Source organism: Mandrillus leucophaeus, unplaced genomic scaffold (genome assembly GCF_000951045.1).
Source record: "Mandrillus leucophaeus isolate KB7577 unplaced genomic scaffold, Mleu.le_1.0 Scaffold1362, whole genome shotgun sequence".
Taxonomy (NCBI): Eukaryota; Metazoa; Chordata; class Mammalia; order Primates; family Cercopithecidae; genus Mandrillus; species Mandrillus leucophaeus.
This window is the reverse complement of record NW_012101324.1, coordinates 98,961-118,041: the sequence shown is the minus strand read 5'-3', so window position 1 is coordinate 118,041 and position 19,081 is coordinate 98,961. Positions and strand designations below refer to the sequence as shown.

The window sequence follows — 19,081 nt, the reverse complement described above, 5'->3', positions numbered from 1 at the left end:
AATGATTTTGCATTGAAATAGTCTTTCTTTTTATTGTCTACAGTAATAGATTGAAGAGGAAGTAGGAGCCAGAGGAGAATTTTAGGGAGAGATATAGAACAAAAGCTACTTAATTGTATTATCAATTGAAAATGTTTCTGAATTCACACTTTTAAAAATCTAAATTCAATAAAAATTATTATTTATAATGTTTATTCAGGGTTGGGACACTAAGTTCTTAAAATATTTCAAGATCCTCAAAAATACATTATATTTGAGGCTAAATATTTTATTATGTTTTCATATTTGAAAGTTGGCAGTTCATTTATGCTGTATTTATTATTCTTTTAAACCATAAAAACCTTAATTTTTGTCTATTCCAGATGACAGTTTACTGTGTGAACTTCTTGGATAAGCATTCGTAAAACTTGTGTTTTATCTACCCTTTAGTATTGCCTGATGCCATTGAAACCCTCGACAATCTCAGAAAGGAGACGATGAGTGTTTCTGACCTGTGGAATATTCTGTCTAGTTTGAATAGTAATTTAAAAAAGGATGAATTTCTAGCTGCATTGAAACTAGTTACAGTTGATGGTGAGTGTTACAAATACTAAAATTAAAAAGTATACCAAGGTATTACTTTATTTTCTGTCAACTCTTATTTGTCATTGTATCTTGAACTTGGCAAGATGGAGTGTTCCAATATGATTAAAATGCCAATATATGCATTTAGGAAATACTGTATAAAGAAAGTTCAGCTTGTTTGGCTATTCAATATAAAAATATTGTTATGTAATTTATTACTACTATAAATTGATCAAATATGCAAAGTTCCTTCAAGTTGTGTGGTATGTTACTGGAAAATGGCATATCCCAATGAACACAGAGGACATGATTAGGAAATGTTAAGACATCTGTTCAAATTTTATAATAACTACTTGGAATATTCATACTGTTTTGTTGAAATAGGCTTTTATTTAATTTGGCAGAAAAACACACCTGCTGATAGCTACCACCTCTATTTAGCAAGTTAAAAAAAAAGCAAACAAATAAAAACAAAGTTCAAAAAGGTATTGTATAATAAAGACTGTAGACTAAAAAATGTAAAGCAAATCTCCATCATTTACTGTTGATATTCTACATGCAGGAAGGAGAGTACATAGGCTACAGGTAGACATTTCTACTCTCTCATAGTCTTAGTGTCTAGAAGTTAAAAACGTGCCTAGTACGTTTATATTCTTTTATGTGAAATGTTTATACAGAATGAGATTAGTAACATAGGCATGCTGTCAGGGGTCTTTGTCAAAGAATTGTCTTTTTCTGTAATAATTTTTTATCCTTTTCATCCATTGAGCTTCTGTTTAGTTGAGGCTAGCAGTTTTGGGCTTTAAATGTATTGATTATTTTGTTTATTGGAAGATTTGAGGTGAAAAGGGTTGATGAAGAAAAGAAGGCTAATTTCTACCCAATAATATAGATTTTCTTCCCTTTTTCTCTGTGGCAGTGCTTCAGGTTCTTTTGTTAAAATTAGTGGAATTTATAGGCAGCATGTACCACAGAAAGTAATAGATAGCATTTATTTGAACCAGACCAACAAAGTATTATTTTATGAGATATGAAAATAACTAGAAAAGTATTTTTATTATAATAAAAACTCATATATTGTGTTTATTATTCTTTCTTTGGGGGGGGACAAGCTCTTGCTTTGTTACCCAGGCTGGAGTGCAGTGGCGCACTCTCAGCTCACTGCAACCTCTGCCTCCCGGATTCAAGCAATTCTGCTGCCTCAGCTTCCCAAGCAGCTGGGACTACAGGTGCACAGCACTGTACCTGGCTAATTTTTTGTAGAGACGGGGTTTTGCCATGTTGCCCAGGCTGGTCTCAAACTCCTGAGTTCAGGTGATCTTCTGACCTTGGCCTACCTAAGTGCTGCGATTATGGGCATGAGCTGCTGCACCAGGCCTGTGTTTATTATTCTGTACTTACGAAGCAAAAGACAGTATATTAAATGCAGATGATTTTACAATTTAAGCCTAAATATACATGTGATATTGAAAACTGTATCTGTATGCCTTTTTTCACATCATTTCTTCTTTTAACATTGTGCCCTTAGTACAAACGTATTTAGTTCTTATTTTAATGCAGTGGCTTGCAAAATTTTGAGATTTATTATTTTTGTTTATATTTGATATAGTTGAAGGAGAATGCTTTTTTTCCAAATTAAATCTTACACAGTTTCCTAATATATAAAATATTAAAGTTGAGCTTCTCTGACCAAAGTGGGAGAAATGACCAAGTGAACTGCTGAAACAGCTCCGTAAGACCTTAGAAACGTAAGAAAGAAATTAAAATTACTGATCTAGGGTATTCTTTTGACCAGGTTATGTTAAAAAGAAAAAACAAACCTGAAAAACAACTGATTCAGATTCTCTCTAGTGAAACTGAAGAGTGAGTTCTTGGTTATTGGCAGTATTCCATATTGACTCCTTAATATTTTAAAATATATTTAAAATTAAAAAATAATCTTATGATGATTACAAAAAAAGCATTGAAAAATAGAAAAGGTAATTTATCATTTGGCAAATTCAGAAATGCTTCCCAAATATCTAGTTATATAGCTTATGAGCTCTCTTGTTTCTTCTGAAAGACCTGAGTGAAGAAAGTTGGTGTTGAGCAAAAATATGTAAGATGGTATGGAAAATGGTCAAGGTGAATGTGAGACATTGAATCCATAGGCTAAGAATTAAAGGAAATCATTAATAGGTGGTGTTAGGCATTTAAGGCCTGGGACAGTCTCTTCTCTGCTGGTGGTTTCTCTAGCTTCATTTGTTTTAGATTTTTAAACTTAAACTGATATTCTCTGTTTCTCCTGACTCTGTTATCTGATGTGGTTGAAATTAGCTTAATAACTTTGTTTTCTTTTTGGCTTGGCAACAAGACTCTAAACTTATCTTCATGATTTTTTAATGCAATATCCATTAAAGCCAGATCTGAGTCTTTGTTTCAGGCTCTAACTTTGCAACCTGGCATCAGCTGTGATTAACCCTGTTATGGTGGTTTAGCAAAGAATAATTGAGCTACAAATTGTTGGCAGCAGCTCTATCCATTCACATCTCTTTTCTCAGGATTTATTTAAAGATACCCAGGAAATCTTTCCTAATATTGATAGTTGCTATTCTATTTCAGCAAGTTATATGAACCAAAGGATCAAATGAGATTGCAGGTCATGCTTATAGATTTGGGTCCCTTGGTAAATAGGTCCAAAGCTAACTGTAAATTTTGTTAGATCACCTGTAAATTTTGTTGGTGTTGTCAGTACCTGTTGACCTCAGATGGCTCCCTGCTTCCTTTCTTCCTTTGCCTCCTTGCCTCCTTGCCTCTCTTCCTCCCTTCCCTTCCCTTCCCTTCCCTTCCCTTCCCTTCCCTTCCCACTCTCCTTCCTTTCCCTCCCTTCTCCTCCCATCCCCTCCCCGCTCCTTCCCTTCCCTTCCCTTCCTCCCAGAATTCTAAGTAGCTGTGATTTAGTTCTACTTGATTATACATACCAAGAATTAGATTCAGAGGGGACTCTCTTTAGGTGACTGAGTTACAATACCTGTTGCCTACTTTAAGCTGATCTTTAAGCTACTGTAAATTGAAGACACTTAATTAAGAACGTCTTTATATAACATGGTCTTAGAATATTTGATTATGTAACCTTGTTGATTGATGTGAGGCTAGTGGAAGGCCATCCTGAATGGTATAAAACTATAAAAGAAGCATGAGGAATGGAATGTATGAACACTTCTATCCTTCTCCCATCAGAGAGAGAACACAGATTCAGGGACAGAGCCTTTACAGTTAGTGATATATAGGACTCTACTAAATGACAGAAGCAGCAAAAATACTACAATAAAGACATGTGTTTTTACTGTAGAAGATAGTTCCTAAAAGTTCAAGTGTTAATTTAAAGCCAAGGTAGATAGAAGGTGAGACATTGTTAATTGTGGCTATATACTTAAGCCCTGTTCAGGCTTTTATCTGCTGGTGACACATTTTGCTTGTTGTACTTTGTTCTAGTCTATGATAATAAACTATAATATTTCTAAATCTTAAGCTTCCTTATTCCTGGCTGGGAAAACAAAGCTGCTTCTGTTTCCTGTGTTCGTCACTTTAACTTTGTAATCTAGTACTTGTGTACTGTGTAAGAAATGGGTGTAAACACATATCAGAAATTATAATCATAGGCCTATCAGGCACGAAAGAAACCTTTAAAGTTTTCTGGTATAGAATTTTTATCTTTAAACAATTGAAAGACAAAACTAAGACTGAGGTATGTCTCTTAATTTTGTCTAGAGTATATCTTGGTTTATCTTTTGGGAATATGGATTATATTGTTTCCATTGATTGAAATTGAGAACTCAGCCTGGCCTTTTTTTTTTTTTTTTGAGATGGCGTCTTGCTCTGTCACCCAGGCTGGAGTGCAGTGGTGAGATCTTGGCTCACAGCAACCTCCACCTCCTCGGTTCAAACAATTCTGCTGCCTCAGCCTCCCAAGTAGCTGGAACTACAGGCACACGCCACCACACTCAGCTAATTTTTGTATTTTTTAGTAGAGGTGGGGTTTCACCATATTGGTCAGGATGGTCTTGAGCTCCTGACCTTGTGATCTACCCACCTCAGCCTCCCAAAATGCTGGGATTACAGGCATGAGCCACCTTGCCCAGCCATCAGCCTGACTTCTGTAGTCTTAATATTTATTAATCCCATAAAATCAATCCTTTGGTTACTCAAAAATATGAAAAGGAAATATGATTCTTATGAGTGCGTCAAATGGTTTACATTTTTATAGGTTGCTTTGTTGGATCTGACTTTTGCTTAATGAGGTTGGTCTATTAAAAGTGTTTTTTCTCATAGAAGGTGACAAAGTACAATTTGAAGAATTTGCACAAGTAGTAAGGAATATGCGTGATGCTGCCAGGTTAGAAGGTAAGTACTGAATTATTTATAACGGTTAGGTTTACTTTTATTGAAAGGACTTATTTTTGTTTTTCTTTTTAATGCTGTGTGTTCACCTAATTTCTGGTTAACATGTTGGCATTGATATGTTTATACACAGATGAAACTTGGTTTTGATGAAACATTGACTGGCATATAGGAACTTGGCTTTCAGAATGTATCCTTCATTACTAACTGATAAAGCTGGTTTACTCTGTCTAGACTATTTGTTAAAGAACTTGGAGGAGCCAAGAGAATAGGCATAGTTTGAGGTTCTATGCCTTCTTTCTGTATCTGCACATGTAATTTTAAGGGAATATGGTCAGTGTCTGACCTTGTAATTTAAGATTTTAGAGGTGGAATAGACAGTTCCAGGAAATGATAAGGATTAAGGGTAGCCATTGGTGTGGATGACTTTGGAAAGGAAATAAAGGCCTTTTGAAGTTAAGAGGTCAAAGTGCTCTGAGGCCAGGCTCATCCTTATTGTCATTGGATGATATTGGGATGAGAGGTAGAAGGAGGATGATGATCAAAGTGCCAAAATCCTCAGAGAATGTGAAGGAGTGATCAGACAGTAATCAATACTGTTGTCAGGAGAGTGACATAGTTGAATAACAGGCCTGAGCCTCAAGGGAGAGGGATAAGGTTTGATTGAAGGTAGAATTAAAATGGCCTGACAGCAGCAGCAGAAAGACAGGAAAGTGCTATTCTGCTTCCTGGTCCTACAGTATGTGGAACATGGGAGCATGAGCAGACTACTCAAGGTGGTTGTGCAAAGAAACTGTTTTTAAAGGAAATCAAGTGCTAAGGCAAGAAAGCAGAGCTGATACAAGTTTTTTGGGTGTCAGCAAAGCTCAGATTGCCATCTGTAGTTGCCTCCCAGTGATGTTAGAGGAACAGAAAGTGAGGCAGGACGTAAGGCTTAAACTGTGATTACTATTTGCAGCTAGTTTCTGTTGACTTTAATAATAATAATAAAACTAATTTTATTCTATAAATATGACATTTATTGAGGCATTATTATATGTCTAATGCTGTCTTAAGTACTTTTTATACGTTATTATATTTACTCTCCACATCAACCTTGTGAGGTAGATATTAGTATTATCCCATTTTAGACGAAAGAGATGTTAAGTAGTAATAATTTGCTCACAGTTGCACAGTTCCAGGTTACAAATCCTGGAGCCAGAATTTGAATGTTGGTCTGACTTAACCAGTGCTGGAAATAAAGCAACATTCCAGATGCTAGGGTACAATTGAGTCCTGGTGGAATTGAAAAGAAAAACTGAATGAGCCCTTGTAAATCTTGTCCCATATTTTACATTTTTCATAATTCTGAAAGTTATTTCTCCTATATCTAAATAATTTTATTTGCTACCATTAGAGGTCCACAACAAAATAATTACTTTGTATAATTGCCGTGAAAAGTTCAGCTATATGAGTGATTTTGGTTGTGCAAGTTTTATAAACGCACCAGAGAAATGTGATAGATCAAGAGAACTCTGTACATTGGGCTGCTGGCCATAGAATGCTATAAGAGATAAATTTCTCTCTGAGATTTCTTATTCCTCAGTTCAGAATATAATAATAAACTATGGATTTCCACTAACAAATGTCTTGAGTGATGGCTACTGCTTTTTATCAATTAACTTTTTTTCTATTTATAGAGTTACAGGAAGTTGTCTTAGCTGCTGATTTGCTTGAAGGTGACATGATAGCTGAGGAGAACTTGGAAGACTTTCTAAGAAATATTGGGATTAAGTCACCTAAAGAAGAGGTAGAGAAAATTCTTCAATCAGATTTTGTTTCTGGTAAGCATTTTAAATATTACTCTCAGGTTTTTGTTTTGTTTTGTTTTGTTTTTTTTAATGAGTAAAGAAGATGTGCAAGGTCTATAGGTATTTGCTTATCTTACTATAAATGTAATCTTGGAAACGGAGCCTTTCCTCTTAATTTCCTCTTTTGCAGTTATGAGAATACTTTTATACAAGCAGGTCTAGATTTTGTGGAAGTGGGCTTGTTAGAATCCTTTGTCCTCATTGCTATCTTGATTTAGTGAATGAAGAACATCTTAGAAATTCAAGTTCTGTGAATAGAAATTCTAGCTTTGCCACCTTTGACGGAATTACTGGTCAGAGTTACTGGGGCTTTGTTTGTACTTCAGTTCCCATTATAGGTAGAATCAGAACTAGTATACCTACAACATTGTAGGGTTATTGTGAGGCTTAATGTATGAAATTGAATCTAGAAGTACCTTGTAAATAAAATGTTCAAGAAATATATAAGCCATATGCTGATTTTGATACTAGCCTTTAAGCATTACTTTGTCCAGGGGTTCTTGTTTGTCATCTCTCTCTTTTCCTTGCAGAAGATAACATGGTGAACATTAAAGACTGTATGAGGGCTTTGAGGGACACCCAGAAATTTTCCAATTATATTGGTAAGAGCTTTATGGTAAAACTGTTAGAAGGCAACGATACAGAACTTATTCAAAGTTCATCTAGTAAAACACTAAATTTGGTGTTTAAATATTCTTTATAGTATCTATGCCAAATGTTTGCTTCATGTGTACTTGAACACTTTCAGTCATGGGGAACTTCCTGCATTTTATTTTGAAATTTCAGAATTGTACATTTGTGATTGGAGATTGGACAAATAACAAGATTATGATCTTTTCCAATAGTTAAAATAAGACACCGTTATTATATATGAATGAATGGTTCTTTTTAATGTTGTAAAAATCTCAAATGACCAGGAATGTAAGAAGTATAAAGTGCAAGTCTCTTGTAACATTAATGTTACCCTCCAGAAATATCCATGTGAAGGTTTCATAAATGTCCTTTTAGGCTTTCTTCTTTACATCTGTCCATAATATTGCACAACTTGAATGCAATATATGACAGTATATCTTAGATATAATTCTGTGTTCCACTATATTATGTAAACCTACCTCATTCTTTTAAAAGACTGCATAATGTTCTATTAGAGGAATGAACTATAATTTTGTCCACAATACTTTTAATAAATATTTGGGTTATTGCTATTTTTTACTATTACAAACATTTGGTGAGTATCCTTGTACATATATCTTTGTGCACGTTACACACCAATTTTTCTGTAGGGCAAATTCCTTAGAAGTGGAGTTGTTGGGCCAAAGTATTTTTAGATGTAAAATGTTAACAAGCTACTGCCTAATTACCCTCCTAAAGGTTTGTGGAAATTCACACCTTTATCAACAGCGGCTATTATTTATTAAAAATTCTGATAGGAGCATTAATACTTTGTCTTACCCATTTCAGGTTTTTTTCTAGTTTATTTTTGATTTTTTGGCTTTGTTTTTGGTGGATTGCTTTTTGCCATCTTTTGTTTCATTTCGTCAGTTTGGTTATTTGATTCTTCTAGGAAATTTTAAATTTTATTGAGATTTAAAATGGCTTAGACTATTAGGACAGCCCTGTGCACTTCTAATTCTTCTCATTTTTTTGTATATATGGTTATTTTCTCATTCTTAAATATATATATGTATATATATAACTTTCTTCTTTGTTTGCTACTGAATGTTCTATTATCTCTATTTTTAAAGTACTAGCTCTTGGGTTTATCTTTAGTATTTCTATTTATAGTTTAAAAATTAATTTCTGGCTTTATCTTTAGTAAGTCCTTTATATTGTTCCCTTATGCTCATTTAATAGTTTTTCTAATTTCTTATTTAAATTGTTTATTTACTTTATTTTTTTTTTTTTACTGGGTAATAAACATGTTTAAGGCAGTTGATTTTCATTTTAGTGAAACTTTGGGGTATCTAACAGTCTCTGACTTGTTAGGCTATTATTATAGTTATTTTATAAATATTTCCAGTTACATTTTGATTTTATCCTTGATCTAAGAGTTATTTAGGAGGAAACTTTAAATTTCAAGGCAATTTATTTAATTTATTTATTGAGATGGAGTCTCATTCTGTCTCCTTGGCTGGAATGCAGTAACGCAATCTTGGCTCACTGCAACCTCCACCTCCCGGTTTCAAGGGATTCTCCTTCTTCAGCCTCCTGAGTAACTGGGATTACAGGTGCACACCACCATGCCTGGCTAATTTTTGTATTTTTAGTAGAGACGGTGTTTCACCATGTTGGTCAGGCTAGTCTCAAACTCCTGACCTCCCAAAGTGCTGGGATTACAGGCATGAGCCACCACACCCGGCCAAATTTCAAAGCAATTTAAATGCCATTGTTGCCTTAAATTTGTTGTTTATATCTAGTTGTATTTTATTTTTGTCAGAGAATGAGGACTGTAATAGAGGGTTTGATAGTTCCCTAGTTTATTAGAGACAGAATTCCCTCAACTTTTGTATTTACTATTTAAAAATCAAAATCAAAATTAGTTGGTTGCAGGGATAGGCTAGGTAACGTACATTCACTCATTTCACTCTTGGAAGTCCTTATGACTTTTTGAAGTAGCTCATTCTATAATTTTTGACAGCTATAGAACTAGAAAATTATTCCACATATTTGGTGGAAATTTCCTGGAACCATATTTAACATTTGGACTCTTCCTCCCATTTATTGCCTTCCAGAAATGTCAAAATAACTCACATATTCTCTTTCCTTCCCACTAAATGAATCTTCTCTCTGGACTCAAATATCCCTTCAACTGTTCTTCACTGACCTGTTTTTGAAACTTCTTACCAATGACAATTGATTATATCATAGAACAAAATCCTGAGAGATGCCTTTTTAGAAATATACTTTGGAAATGTGAACTGTTAACATTTTTTAAATCAAGGGAGGTCAGCCATGGTCTTCTTAGTCCAAATGTTTGTTACTGTGCTAAACTTAAGAGGCTATGAGGATTCTCTAAAATGGGTGAAGTTAGCTGACAGAAACAAGGGATGCAGGGAAGGAAAGAGAAAAATTGGCATTTAGGAGGAGTTATGAGGAATAGGGGGACTTTACTGAAATGGTGCACTTATCAACAGAATAACTAGGGAAACTTTAGCATACTTTTGTCTGTAGCAGAATAGCTCACCTCAAACCCAGACATTTAACAAATCAATTTTAAGAATAAAGAAAAGGATTATTTTTAGCTGTTAGAGCTACAAATAGAAAGCTATTGAAGTGGAGAAAACTATTGAAGTAGGGTTATAGGAAATTATAAGAGTAGAGGATGGACCACTCTAAATATTTAAATGGCCACATGTGGCTGGTGACTGCCTTATTTGACAGTGTAGATCTCAAAGAGGCCATCAATTTTATTGTTATGCTCAAAAGATTTAGATCCATGGACTGAATTACATGTTGTATATATATTCTCTGTTTGTAGCATTGAATGAGACTATCAATACATTGGACTCCATGAAAGAAAATTGTCAGTTTGACAGAGACAAAAATCCAGATGTACTTGAAAACACTGATAGGCTTTCTTTTACTGATAACATACTTCAAGAAGTAATGGATGACTCCTTTGTTGAAGGTGAGTTGATTTGACAGATAACCAGCAGCTTGTATAAAAAATTTCTTCTGAATTTTATTTAGTTTTTAGTTGTTTTTTTGTTTGTTGTTGTTGTTTTTTAGTTTAGGGAGGTCAGCCATGGGCTTTCTAGTCCAAATGTTTGATATTACTGTTCTTCTAAATTTTTATCCAAGGATTTCAAACTATTTTACCAAGTATTATTTAAGTCTTAATACTTGGTCCCTAAATCACATCATAAACTTGTTGGACACTTTACTGTAGACCATATTCAGGTCTATACGTTATATGTGCCCACAGAGATTTAGTCATTACAGTATCAAATTCCTGGGTGATCTGATGACCTGGGTTGTAAAATTGGTCTCAGAGTATTTATATATTTGTTGCATGGCTTTGAAGAATAATTTTGTTTCAAAGTTAATCCTTTTCCTTTCATGTGTTTTAGAGAAGTCTTAATGGTTTTGTAGCTTTCTGTTTTTGGATGAAAGGCCCTTTGAAAAGTACAAGGTATTGTTGAAAAACTAATGTTTATTTCTATAGCCAATTGTAAGTGTTGAGTTGTTGTTTACTTTATTTACAAAGATTTACCTGATCCATCTGTATACCCTCAGCTTGAATGTACTGAGATGGATTTTTACCCCATATTTAGAAAGCCATTTCCTGCCTTTAAATTTAGCTTCAGCTAAAAAATGTAATCAGGCTGGGGACAGTGGCTCATATCTATAATCCTAGCACTTTGGGAGGCCGAGGCGGGCAGATCACCTGAGGTCAGGAGTTTGAGAGCAATCTGACCAACATGGTGAAATCCCGTCTCTACTAAAAAAATACAAAAATTAGCCTGGCATGGTGGCCCGTGCCTGTAGTTACAGCTACTTGGGAGGATGAGGCACAAGAATGCTTGAACCCGGGAGGCTGAGGTTGTAGTGAGGCAAGATAGCGTCACTGCACTCCAATCTGGGCAACAGAGCAAGACTCCATCTCAAATAAATAAATAAATAAATAGAAAATAAAAAGTATAATCAAATCCCCCATTGCCCCCCTCTTCACACCAGGGAATATTTGGCAATATCTAGAGACAGTGTTGGTTATCACAAATGATGCGAGAGGACTATTGGCATCTAGTGAATAGAGGCAAGGGTTGCTGCTAAACATCCTATAATTTACAGGATAATACCCTTGTCCCCCCAATAATTATCTGGCCAAAAATATTAATAGTTCAGAAATCTTGGGAGCTATCATGTAAAATTGCCCAAACCTACTATTTTAAAAGTACTTTTTATAGGTTAGTTGTTTTGTTTATCTTGCTTAAAACAAATAAAAACACAAATTAAGGCAAATATAATTTATGTGTATTCTAACCTCTGTTTGTTTCAAGGTAATACCTGGGCTAGTTGTGAGTCATTCTAAACTGTTCTTTAATACAATAGAGTCCTTCTATGCAAATGGACAGATTTTATTTCTATCGTTTGTTCCTCAGATCTTTATACCAACTTGCATCTGTGTGGGAAGTATGTAGAGTGAATGGGTATAACTATAACTTGTTCTTAGGAAAAATTCTAGGACTAGATAGTAGATAGGTAGGTAAGAGATCAAGAAGGACAATTTAGACTAATAATTAAGGATTTTATTGAATAGATGGGCAGGGGATTAACTTGTCCCCTTAGGGAGAAAGGAAGCATCTGTGACATTAGAAACTGCCACATTTAAGAAGTTGGTGGAAGATAACCATGAAGGAGCCCAAGAAGTAAGCAAAGAATGAGGAGAGAATGGATATTTTGGGAGCCAGGGAACAACTTTTGAGAAGAAGGGAATGGTTATCAATGATAAATGTTAGTGGGAAAAGAAGTGTTCAATCTATCCATTGATTTCCTTTCAAACGGGGTAAGATCAGGATGCCATTCCTCATTGTGTAATGTCTCTTTCTAAATTTGCAGATTTTGGGAAAGAGGCTTCAAATCTAAAATTACCAAAGGTGAACGGTGAGTAAGAACTTTGTATATGAGAACATTTTCAATAATAAGAGGTATTTTATAGAATAATTGCCAAGTATCAATGTATTTCTAATCTTTCCTGCCCACTTCAGCCAGATTTTTTCACAAGCATGTTACCTCCCCCTATTTATAACTCTTTTAACATTTCCTGTTGTTATTAGGATAAAAATTAAAATCCTCCATGCCCTATCTTTCTAGTGTTATTTTGTACCATTATCCTTGCTTTCTGTACTTCAACTAAATTGACTTTACTTTAGTTCCTTAGATACTCCCCTTTCCTCCCACCACAAGACTTTTGCATATTCTATTCCCTGGAATATTCTTCCCTGATCCTCTTTGCCTACTGTTGTAATCCGTTTTGTGTTGCTGTAACAGAATACCACAGACTGGATAATTTGTAAAAAAAAAAAAAAAAAAAAAGAGAGAGAGAGAGAAAGATTCATTTCTTACAATTCTAGAGGCTGGGAAATCCAAGGTCAAGAGGCCCACATCTAGTGAGGGCCTTATTGCTGTGTCATACTATGGCAGAAGGCAGAAGGGCAAGAAAGTTTGAGAGAGCAAGAGAGCAAGAGGAGACTGAACTTACTTTTATAATAAGCCCATTCTTGCAATAACTGAATCACTGATATTAATCTATTCATGAGGGCAGAGCCTTTGTGACTTAATCACCTCTTATTAGGCCCGACTTGTCAACACTGTTGCATTGGGGATTAAGTTTTCGGCACATAAACTTTGGGGGACACAATCAAGCCATAGCATTCCACCCCTGGCCCTCAAAATTCATGCCCTTTTCACGTGCAAAATACATTCATTCCATCTTGGTAGCCCCAAAAGTCTTAACTTGTTTCTGTGTCAACTCAAAAGTCCAAATTCCAGAGTCTCATCTTTGTCAGATGGGTGAGACTCAAGGCACAATTCATCTTGAGGCAAATTCTCCTCCAGCTGTAAGCCTGTGAAATTAGCAAGTTGCATGCTTCCAAAACACAGGCATAGGATAGACATATCCATTCCAGGAGGGAGAAATGAGTGAGAAGAAAGGGATAATTGGTCCCAAGTTAGTCCGAAACCAAAAAGGGAAAACAACATTAAGTCTTAAACCTGGAGAATAATCTCTTTTGACTCCATGAGTCAATTATAGAAAAGCCTATCATCAGTGGTCAGTATAGGTCAGATCTTTTTGTTTCCTTTGTTATATGCTCTTATTAAATTCTGTCCATTTCATAGCACTTATTTCATATTATAAATATCCATTTTTGTTTTTGATTATTTGATTGATATCTCTTCCTCCCACTTGCCTGGTATCATTGGGCCAAAGAATATGTCTCCACTTTGCTTACCATCGTATCTCCAGGACCTAGCACAGTCCTGGCTCTTATTAAACTCTTAAAGATAATTGATATTAACTCCTGATACTTATGTAATATTTACTATGCTGTTGTTCCAAATCTTTTGTTATTAACTCATAATTATGAATATTTATTGAACGAATGACTGAGTAGATCTGTCTTCTTATCTCTTCAGACGCACCCTTTATCACTTCTGTGTTTGTATTTATTCTGTAGTCATACTACTTAGCATAATTTAAATTGGCTCTATTTGTTTTTGCATTTATTTGCATATACTGTTTCCTTTGGATACATTCTCTGACAGACAAACTGACAATTCCCCCCCAAATTCAGCTCAAATGTCATTTCTCATGCCCTAAGACTTCCTTCCCAGAGTTCAGCACTTATTAAATCTAGGTTAGGTAAACTTTCTCAGTGCTTCCATAATTTTGTGTATTTTTCTCATATCACTTACAATATGACATATTATAATTTTGTTTATAGATATGACAGATTTAGTCTCCTTCATCAAGGAATTTACTTGAAACTCTTTGATACGAGGGACTGACTGAATATTTTATTGTTGATCTTAGAAGTTGTAAAATAACTGTTAGTAGAATGAATGTAGGTCTCAGATGATATTGTGATGTTCTTTCCAAGTGATCTCCATGAAGGTATAGATCTCCTGGTGTAATGCAACGATTTTCAGCATATGGAAACATAGACAACTTCATTTGGGGGTTGAGGGAAAAAAGGATTGAGAAATGGTACAGATGAAAAACTAGGCTGGGTGTGGTGTCTCACGGTTGTAATCTCAGCACTTTGGGAGGCTGAGGCTGGTGGATCACTTGAGCTCAGGTGTTTGAGACCAGTCTGGCCAACATGGCGAAACCCCATCTCTACTAAAAATATAAAAAAAATTAGCCACGTATGGTGGCATGCGCCTGTAATCCCAGCTACTCGGGAGGCTGAGTCAGGAGAATGGTGTGAACCAGGAAGCAGAGTTTGCAGTGAGCTGAGATAGCACCACTGCACTCCAGCCTGGGTGACAGAGTGAGACTCCATCTCAAAAACAAAAACAAACAAACAAAAAACAGAAAAATTAAAAACCACATAATGATTATGCTTTATATTTTAAATTGGTGTGAGATCAACAGGACTTCCCCATGTGGTTGTGCGGGTTGTGCTTTGCACAAAGGTGCCTGTTAAGAGAGCATAAATGGAGGCTGAAATGCAGTTCATACTCCAAGCCTTGAACCTCTGTGCTGGATTGCAGTTGCCTACTGAAAGGTACCCTTTTTTTGTAACTAATGCATAGAGAGGAGGTGCCTTTTCCCAATTCACACAAAAGCACAGTGTGAACTATCTGAGGCCCTGGGGATCAAGAGCTTCAATCTCAAATTTTAGCCTTTGTTTACATCATCAAGTGGTAGAAATCTTTAGATCTACATGTACAGGGAGGCATGTAGCTCATTCAGTTTCTAATGGATGAATGAATGAAGATAAAGTCTTATTATAATACTTGTCAGTAGCCCATCGTATTATTCTCTTTGTCGTAAAGTTTTTTCGTTTCAAGTGCTGCTTGAGGGAAGTGGGCCCTCAGTTACAAATAGAAAATATTGTGTTTCCTTTGGAGACATTTTGGTTCAGATAAATATTTAATTTGAGGTTTACCTATGGTAAATTTTGGACAAATTATTTTGAATGTTTTTTACACCATAATAGCTTGTATACATTTATCTTTGTAGAGATTAAAGAAGTTGCTAACATCTTGTCACATGTTGATAATGGCAAGATTGGTGTACCTGATTTGGAGCATGCCTTGAAATGTTTGAATGTTAATTTAACTGAGGAGGACTTCAATGGAGCCCTTAACTGTTGTAACGTCAGTGGTGAGCATTTTTTTGGCCTGAGATTCTTTTCATTTTTTTTTCTACTTATGAAAAATAGTCTTAGAGTATACCTATAAGGATAATATACTAATGGGAGTCATTTTTCTGTTGGAGGCTTAGGTTGATACAAATTGGAGCCAAACCACTCTACTAATTTAAATATTTATTGAACATATCTATTCATACTCATATGGATACTATACGTGCTTATTTAGAAAATTACTTTCATTACTTATAAGCATGGGTGGAAAAATACCATAAATTGTGTAATAAAATAAAAACATGACAATAGCAGCTTATTTTGATATGCAGTCTTTTTCAGAGGAGATCCGCTTTCATTTGTTTTCTTACAGTACTTGCTCCATTTTGATTTTTAACCAAATGAAATATCTGAGGGCTCACTACATTTAAAAATAAGTTATTTAGTTTTAGTGATTGTTTTCAAATAGTCCACATTTACCTTTGTTTTCTGTCTTTGACTGCATGTAATACGTACTTGATCTCCTTTCCTATACACATTTACTTTTAGGAAGTCAAATCATTTGGGAATACTTCTAGAAGCTGCTGAGTTCTGTTGGTTTTTGGTGAACTTTTATTTTGGGCTTATCTTAACCAATTTGTGTCTTTGGGAATCCTGTGAGTCCTAGGTTTAAGAATACCTCTCCAGTACAGTTTAGTTATTGATTTTGCCAGGTTCCCCAGATTGTTATTCACCTAGGTCAATTTTTATGTTTTGACCTCAGTTTTCTCACACCATCAGACTGGTATAAATTTAGACTTCACACCCACATGAGATGCATACTGGGCCTTCAGTTTATCACAAGAGATTGTTTTTTCCCCTGTCTCTCTGAATTGGGAAGATTTAGGCCTCCTTGTTTATTTGAGTCAATAAATATAATATTTTAATCTCTTTTTAAAAAACCAGGATTGAAACCCTTTAAGCATTTCAGTTTTATTTGATATCTGAGTTCCTACTCTTATTTATGTGGGCTCGAATCTTTTTTTTAATGACTCTGTATGAGCATTTAAATCAAGCACCTAGCCATTTTTGGGTCTCATCTCTATCCCAAAGATAGTTTTAGTGTTAGTACTCAATGCTTAGCATTCTGGATCTCAGTTCCCAGTTAACTCTTTGTTATTTCCTTCATATGACTCAGTCACACATTCATGGAATGTTACATGTTACAGAGTGTCTCTAGGGATTTGTAGTGGGATGGTTTCTGCACTACCCAGGTCTGCCATTTTGTTTAAACTCAAAGTCTCCTTAATATAATTACAGCCCTAGATTGTCTGCTGTGTCACATTATTGCACGTTACTTCACGTGTGACTGTGTGTGTGTGTGCATGCGTGTGTGTGTGTGTGTACGTGTACATGTGCATGTATGTGTGTATTCTATCTAATAACATTGTCTCCTCTGGCCTTAGACTGCATAAATTCAAACACAACCTCTAACACTTCCTGACTTTGTGACCTAGACAAATTATTTAGTTTCCATTTGCTTTCATCTTTCAAAAATAGGCATGCAAAAAGTACCCACATCATAGAATTATTATGAAGATTACATGATTTAATATATGTAAAACACCATAAAAGGGTGCCTAGTATATATAAGGAGCTAAAAAATGTTAGCTATTGTTTGCTAGTAATATTATTAACTGTTCACTGGGTGGTTTTAAAAAGTGTTAAAAGTTCTGTTGAAATAGTTTCAATCATTTGAGCTAGAGTGAAATTTTAGCTAACTATTGTAAATCGGTCTTTATTTCATGTGCCGACTCAGTATCAGGTTTTTAATGTCAGCATTTTTGACTTTGATCTTTCAGATAATATGGAGGTGGATTTAAAAGATTTCTTAATTAAAATGAAAGAAAGTCCACATTTCCAAAAGTCCAAAGGTAAGTGAATACTTCTTGTTCAAGAGAATGGCTAGAAAATAAATATTTAAAAATGACATTTAAAAATGACTATCTGGATTTCAAGTTTTTAGTTTTCAGTCTCTCTAGTTTTAAAAAGGGTTTCAAGCCACTTATGATGTATAGTATAAATAATAATATAAAAATAAGTGAAGAAAATTGGGCAAAGATATAATGAGGGGGAAAACAAGGCAAGGTTAAAAAGATTAATATGTGCAAGGTCCTTTCTCAAAGGTAGTTAGGTTTTTCTTCAATGACTTCTGGATCTATGAATTAAATCATGTATGGAATTGGATGAGGGACCACCAGTTTTTGTGAAATCTTAAGTCGTGCCGCTGGAGTTTTCAGATGTACACAACTGGACTGCCCATCTATTTCAGTTATAGAAATCCTAACTTCAGTTAATCAGTCCTTCTAAATCCCTGCAGTGTCAATCCCTGTATTATTCTTAATACCACACTATCTCTGTTGCCTAACCACATCATTTTGTCCTTGCTATTTAAAGACTTCTGCTTGGCCTCTGTCCCTGAGGTTCGTCTTATTCTTTCTGAAATTAGGGAGACCATTTCAACACCAACATATTTTCCTAACCCCCAAGTCTGCAGAGAACAGCTACCAAAGAACTCTTCATGAATGCAGACACCCTTATCAATGGCGTATTTCTAAATGCTTTGATGAAACAAATTTCTTTGTATCACATTTTTTACATTTTAATATCTCTAAAATTGGATGCCTTATAGTATTTTTAATTAGATGTAGTTTTAAAAATTTAGACATAATTCATATACCATAAATTTCACCCTTTTAAAGTGTACTGTTCAGTGATTTTTAGTGTATTCAGAAAGTTGTGCAACCATCACTTTCTAATTCCAAAACATTTTCTTGACCGCAAAAGAAACTCTGTACCTGTGAGCAATTATTCTCCATTTCCATCTCTCTCTAACTACTGACGACCATGAATCTACTTTCTGTCTGTATGAATTTGCCTCTTTTGAACATTTCATATAAATGTAATCATATTGTATTTTTTTGTGTCTAACTTCTTCTACATAGCATATGCTTTCTTTCTCTTTTTTTTTAACTTTTATTTTAGATTCAGGGGGTACATGTGCAGGCTTGTTATCTGGGTATATTGTGTGGTGCTAAGGTTTGGGATATGAATGATCCCATCACCCAGGTACTGAGGATAGTATGCAATAGTTAGTTTTACAACCTTTTCCCCTCCTCCCTCTCCCCTCCTCTAGTAGTCCCCACTTTCAATTGTTGCCATCTTTCTGTTCACGAGTACCCAATATTTAGCTCACACTTGTAAGTAAGAGCATGCAGTATTTGGTTTTCTGTTTCTGTGTTAATGCACTTAGGATAATGGCCTCCAGCTATATCCATGCTGATAGTATATGTTTTCAAAGTTCATTTATATTGACTCTTGAACAATGTGGGGGTTAGGGGCACCTTCCAGATAATATGGAGGACAGACTGGATTAAGAAAATGTGGCACATATACCCCCATGGAATACTATGCAGCCATAAAAAAGGATGAGTT

The 19,081-nt window shown here is 35.1% G+C and overlaps 1 protein-coding gene across 2 annotated transcripts in view; it reads left to right on the top strand.

Moving 5' to 3' along the window:
* The window catches only part of EFCAB13 (EF-hand calcium binding domain 13), a 126,800-nt gene that overhangs the window by 85,375 nt on the left and 22,344 nt on the right, over positions 1–19,081 (top strand). For both annotated transcript variants that reach the window (XM_011973264.1, XM_011973266.1), the window contains exons 15-21: positions 430–573; positions 4,876–4,947; positions 6,624–6,767; positions 7,325–7,396; positions 12,354–12,398; positions 15,484–15,627; positions 17,449–17,520. In XM_011973264.1, coding sequence (XP_011828654.1) covers positions 430–573; positions 4,876–4,947; positions 6,624–6,767; positions 7,325–7,396; positions 12,354–12,398; positions 15,484–15,627; positions 17,449–17,520 — 693 coding nt within the window. The remainder of the gene's footprint in view (positions 1–429; positions 574–4,875; positions 4,948–6,623; positions 6,768–7,324; positions 7,397–12,353; positions 12,399–15,483; positions 15,628–17,448; positions 17,521–19,081) is intronic.